The 6,543-nt window shown below is 41.8% G+C and overlaps 1 protein-coding gene across 1 annotated transcript; it reads left to right on the forward strand.

The window, feature by feature from the left end:
- The first annotated feature begins 3,143 nt into the window (after positions 1-3,143).
- pla2g10 (phospholipase A2 group X) lies at positions 3,144-6,152 on the forward strand. Its single transcript, XM_070848578.1, has 4 exons — positions 3,144-3,263; positions 4,120-4,288; positions 4,846-4,952; positions 5,833-6,152. Exons 1-4 carry the CDS (start codon positions 3,227-3,229, stop codon positions 5,979-5,981), a joined length of 462 nt encoding a protein of 153 aa, XP_070704679.1. The 5' UTR covers positions 3,144-3,226; the 3' UTR covers positions 5,982-6,152.
- Positions 6,153-6,543: the final 391 nt, after the last annotated feature.

The raw sequence follows: 6,543 nt of genomic DNA on the forward strand, positions 1-6,543 counted from the left end.
ACTAGTAATAACATTAACAACATTAGTAATAATAATAATGTTATTAGTATATATTAACCTATTTTGTTATTCTTCATATATTCATGATGCCTGAACTGAACAGGATAAGAAAGCTTTTAGGTTTTCGGCACCGACCACATGGATGAATTTCCAGTCTGGTTTTAGTGCTGCGGTGAAACCTGTTGAATCCAGGTCGTCTGTGTGGGAATGTTTTAATGTCACTTATGTATTTATGTGTTTTCATGTTGAAACGAACTGTTGCTGTAATTCCTGGCCTGGCGTCCCTCATTATAAAACAGGTTAAATGAAGGCCACAAAGAAATATATTATATAGATGAATGAATTAATTATGATTAATTATTACTATCAGTGTTTTTATGGCTACATTGAATTTGTTGTTGCATCGTGTAGTTTCATTTAATCTGTCTTCCTGATATGCTAAAGAGGAAACAAAGCAAACCAGTGAGTGGATATAAAAGTAATGACTTCCTTTAGATAAATGCCTCCACTGAATTTAAATTTTATTATTGACTGAGAAGCTTATCAGATTAGCTGCTGCAGACACTGACCAGTAACACAGTCAGCAGCAGTTTCAAAGAGTTTCTTCCCTCCTGCTGCCAATATCATCAAACACTAGAAGAATAACTAGAGAATAAACACACATGTGATAATAAATGACCATTGTTGATGAAATATATTTGTATCCATCCATCATTTCAGAATCTATTCATTCGCAACTTTGACTGATTTCTTCTTTTTAATGTACATTTGCCAGTTTATGTAATTCAACTTTTTTTTTATTTATTGGTGCAGAAACAATACAGTGTTGACTTTAAGGGACAACTTTAGAAAACATAGAGGCAGGCAATGAATGAAACAGGAGGAAAAGAAAAGAAAAGGGAGGAAGAAGAAAGGTGTGGGGGGGAAAGGATGGTGTGCAGAAATGATACAGTACATAAAACAGAACAAATACTGAAAGAAACGTGGAGTTAACAGTCATTGTAATCATAATAAAACAGTGGCATTTTGCAGTTACTGCAAATTAAATAGTTGTTTTAAGAGAGATCTGTTATATCTAATGTGTTTATGCATGAATGTGCATGTGTGGGGGAGAAAATAATGTTAATAACAGTAGTTTATTTATGCAGCGACCTTAAAAATCCACACAGAAGACTCCATTTTAAGTCAAACATTAATTATCTCTCCTTCCTGTTTCCATCTTTCTTCCATATACAAACAGCTCAGACCACCGAGCCTGCAGAGCTTCCTCTGAAGTGAGTCTCCTGGTCGCTGCATCTCTGAATCACACACACATACATACACACACACACACACAAACACACACTCACACACACACACACACACAGTCTCACTCTGCTATTAAACCAGTGTTTAACTGTGTGGGATGTGCTCGTCTGTCTGTCCAGTTCACTGTGTGTCTTATTCAGGCTTCAGACTGACATTAAAATTCTCAGCCAGGTGTGCTCACCTCGATACCATCTAAGTGTTGACTGGATGCTCGGTGGCACCGGATTGGCCGAGCTGCCAATAATCAGATATGCAGGCATGGAGGGATGCGGCTCCTCAGCCGTCCTGGCAGCTACAATCACTGCCAGGAGGAGGCGCTTATCTCACGTTGTGCAGAAGCAGCACTGAGGAGCTGAATCACAAAAACACTGTGACTAAACTGTACGTCCCCTGTTATCAAAAGCCAGAGCGTGTGTCTGCTTTTGATTTAGCTGCCCTGACATTACCACGTTACGGATGACAACAGGGTCCAGAGAGAGACAGGGCCGAGAATACACTTTCAGAAAACATAATAAAAAGATGAAATGCAATGATAAGACGCAACGCAAACCATTTTCAGAATCCCTTCTGCAATTTGTCAAAAAAAAAAAACAATCCCAGCTATTAAAGTCAGACATTTGGAGGGCTGCTCAGTAAATCATGGTGACAATAACGATAGCCGCAGTGTGTCCTGAGTGAAATGTTTATTTAGCCCAGCACAGGAGGAAGATGGATGTCAGGCGTGAATCTTTATCATTATGGAGGGAAAACTATATCATTAAAGTATAAGTACCATAATCTGCAAGTCTGGATGCAGTTGTTGTAAAGAAGTGGGACCACGAGCTGTTCTGTGTCCCACATCTGTCTATTCTACCTAATACACAGCCTACTGGATGAATACAGGACGTCTGACAAGCCCCAAATAACTAAATGAGATGATTAATGAACATTAATCATCTTCTCTCAGAAGCTTTACTAAAGTAAAAGTGCTAATAACAGTAAAAACTCTGCATCAAAAGTGTTCCTTAAGTAAACGTATGTACATTTGATCTGGAACTTTAAGTATTAATTAGCAATGCGGTAAAGTGTGATCAGTAGATTCTTTTTCCTCATCTTTGATGGACAAGTAGGTTTTTACTGTTGGAGCTCATTTTGAAACTGTTCAGTATCAGACTGCAGCTGATGATTATTCATTCTGGATTCACCTGCTGATTATTTTCTCCATCAACACACTGATTGTTTGGTTTGGGAAAATGGTGAAATCAGAGAGAAATGGCGTCACAGTGAGCTGGAGCCCAAAGTGAACAGTTGAAAAATTATTAAAAACAAACTAAAAAAAACCCCACTCAAATTAAAATTCCTTCAAATTTTTAATAACTAATTACTAATTATCAAAAAACTAAAAAGGAAAAACTGCAAAAGTTGGAACCAAAGCTGGAAACAGGAAATGTTTTTACATTTAAAATGACTTAAACCATCATCAGAATAGTTGAAAGCTAATTTTCTGTTTTAGCAGTACCTGAATATACAGTTTACTTTATAAGAAAGCTTCATATTTTGTAAGATCTTCATGTATTTTGTGTGCAAAAATCTAAACTTGTGAATGAACTAAAGCCGTGAGATAAATGTGATGCAGTAAAAACTACAGTATTACTCTGAAATGTGACGTAAACTCAGATTTATGCTTAATTACCTAAAAGTCTTCCGGTTTCTCTTCAGTCTCTCTCTCAGATGCTAACACTCTGACTCTGGTCCCTCCGAGCAGTAAACGCCCTCCAGGCTGCTCCCTCTAGGGGGCGTACAGGTTTTCAAACCCTGGATTACCCTCTGGCCAATAGTGATGCTCAGGAGATTAGTCCAACAGCATCTAAAAAAAGCTCTCCCTCTATACTACGCTCACAGAGAGTAAGTGAACGAGTCCAGCTGCCTGTTTCCTGCCATGGCTGCGTTTTACCGGATACTTCTGCTGCTGTCAGGTAAGCTGATTATTGACTTTGTAGGGAAGCTCCAATTTCTGATGAAATGCAGCAGACTGGAGAAGTTACTCCGAGGGCTCAGAGTGAGTCCCTGCAGGTGTACCAGCCTGGGGGGGAGACTGTGTTTACTCATGCTCAGTGATTCAGTCACAGAGTTGTTCTATAGAAGCCTGAGCAAACACAGTAAAGTCATTTTGCTCTATAACATTACCGTCTCACCACGGCCGAGGTGAAGCTTCCTGGTGTGAGAGGTGAGTCAGTGTAGAGTCACTCCTGGGAGTCCTTTTCACCGGTGTGCTGTGGGGGTTCAGCGGGCCGGCAGAAACACAGGTGTGTGTGTGTGTGTGTGTGTGTGTGGAAAAAGACTGAAAGGTGCCATTTCTGTCCACATTTCTTAGTTTCTGCAGCCACTCAGACACGAAGCTGTTTACACACTCAGCTGCCATTATTTTGACCTTTATTATCATTATGATCATCATGTTTCTGATGTTATTACATTACACAGAGAGCTGGTTCTGTTGTTTAACCTGCTCCTCTTGATTCAAGCAGGCCGGACAGACGAACACAAACACCTCCAAAGTGATCATAAAGTTGAGCCAACGACTGCACACAATAAGTGAACATTAAATCCTTTGAAGGTGGGGTTTATTGCAGGACTGTTGTATTAGACTGCGTTAGTTTGGACGAAGGGAAAAAGAACAGAAGACTTCTCAGTGTTTATTGTGTCAGAGAGACGGCAGTGTTTCTGTTATTGTGTCCACTCCCTGAATGTCAAACCTCACAACAAAAACAGATGTGTTTACAAGGAGAGAGATGAGTTTGTTCCTCCTCTCCTCTTGTTTATTTCTCTTTGCAGTGGCTGTGGCATCTGTGGCAACACGCAGCTCCCAGCGGACAAAAAGAGGGTTACTGGAGCTGGCAGGAGCCATTAAGTGCAGCACAGGGAGATCCGCCTTAGCCTACATGATGTACGGATGCTACTGTGGGCTCGGGGGTGAAGGCTGGCCCAGAGACAGGGCAGACTGGTGAGTATCACCTGATGATAGCATGCAAAGCTCTACATATGGTCCACCTATACATTATATCACGTTAAAGATATAATTCAGCACGCGACGGTGATGTTTAGGCCTCCACTCCCCCGGATGGTGTGTGCACATTATGTGCTCCTCCTGGATGCCTTTGGTCCTCCTCAGTCGTCCGACATCTTGCTTGTGTACACACAGTTTCCGTTTCTGAACGAACCGCAAATGCTGTGCGACGGGATGGAAGGAGAGGGGATGATGCCCAAATTCAGCAGACTCACACGGCCCAACGGGCGCTTCAAAATAGGCCCCAAAAAATTCCACACCCAAATCCTAATTGCCGTCTGCTTCTTTTCCTTCTTCACCACAAGACACCGAACCCCCTCAGGCTGGTTAACTGCTAACTATCTGTTGGGGAGGCTCGTGTGGTGATCCTAACCCCAACCCTGCCTCTAAAATAGCCCTGGTGTGAGTTAAACCACAACGCTGTGACGCTCCACCTACTGCTGTCTTCACCCTGTTTTGTTTAGCCTTCAAAACATTAATCTGCCTGTATGCAGGTGCTGCCACAGACATGACTGCTGTTACGGAGATGCAGAGCGCCTCGGCTGCCAAACCAAAACAGACCGGTATCGGTGGACGTGTGAGGACAAGACGGCTGAGTGTGGTAGTGAACATTTTTCATTCTTCTCATAGTGGCAGCACATGAAAACTTGTTTGTTCCCAGTTTAACACCATGTGTGTGGTCCACAAATATCCATGGAGTTTATGAAAACAGAAAGCAGGCAGCTGATTGACGGGGAAGGATGTATAACATATATTTAATGGTATTTTACGCCCCCAGAAACCACAGTCAGCTCTGGTTATATATAGAAACAGCCTTAATGGGGGAGCCACATTTAAGGACGGACGCTACGAGTGAAGAAAGTCCAAAAATATAACTAATACATGTCAGCGTGAAACTTCCCCAGCTGATTATTTACATTATTTTTTGTATTTTGGGCAAAGATACATTTTGTTATCACAGAAAACACCATGAACAGCCATAAAAAAAGTAATACCGCCATGTTTTTAGGAATGAAATGTTCTATAAATCAGGCTCGGACTGATCTGTAAAAACATTCAGAGTATAGAGAGGAATGAAACGGGAGGGTTTGGCGTCTGTGAGAGCTGCTGAGGCGAGAAAATAACTAATTCTGAGAAAACAGACTTTAAAGAGATGAATTCAGAAAGAAATCCACAGACGCAAACAGACAGAGTTCAATGAAATAAACACCAAAATGTGTATTTTGAATCTCCAAAATTCACCAGTGCATAAAAAAGATCTCGGCTTCAGCACCAATAGCAGTGGGTGGTTCTTCTTTATGAGATTTATGTGAAATAAATTCATAATATCCACAGTTACTGTTTGTTCAGTGGCCACATTTGACTGTTTTTCAGAGAAAAGGCAAACAAACTTAACAAGCAATGTTAAAACTAGTATAAAAAAAGGCTTCTTCAGTGGAAATCGTCTTTTCAGACCCGGACACGTTTGCTCTTCTTTGCAGATGACTTGAAGGACACATGTGAAAAGGTGCTGTGTAAGTGTGACAGAGACGCTGCCAAATGTTTGAGAAAAGCACCTTTCATCCGGAAATTCGCCCTGTGGCCAGATTTTCTCTGCGGCTACGAACATCCAATGTGTAACATTTACTGAGACCACAAACGCACCTGCATGCCACCGTGTGCCTTTTTGTAAATACAACATGTTAATTAGTCAAAGACGCCCTGTTTTTCTTTTTTCTTTTCTACTGTTTTCTGTTTATATGCACATCAGGTTGTTCAATCAGACTGTAAAAGCACTTAATGATGTAAAGTGAGGAGGAAAACTGTGCTGGTGGCTGCAGACACTTTTACAGCCATGTTTTAATAAAAGACAAAAATACAATGAAAACCTCAGAGGAGTGAAAAGAGTAAATTAACACACACACTCACACACACACACACACGCGCACACACACACACACACACGCACACACACACACACCACACACATACACACACACGCGCGCACACACACACGCACACACACACACACCACACACACACACGCACACACACACACACCACACACATACACACACACGCGCACACACACACACGCACACACACACACACCACACACACACACGCACACACACACACACCACACACATACACACACACGCGCACACACACACGCACACGCGCGCGCGCGCACACACTCACACACACACACA

The sequence above is a fragment of the Pempheris klunzingeri genome, chromosome 17 (genome assembly GCF_042242105.1).
Source record: "Pempheris klunzingeri isolate RE-2024b chromosome 17, fPemKlu1.hap1, whole genome shotgun sequence".
Lineage (NCBI taxonomy): Eukaryota > Metazoa > Chordata > Actinopteri > Acropomatiformes > Pempheridae > Pempheris > Pempheris klunzingeri.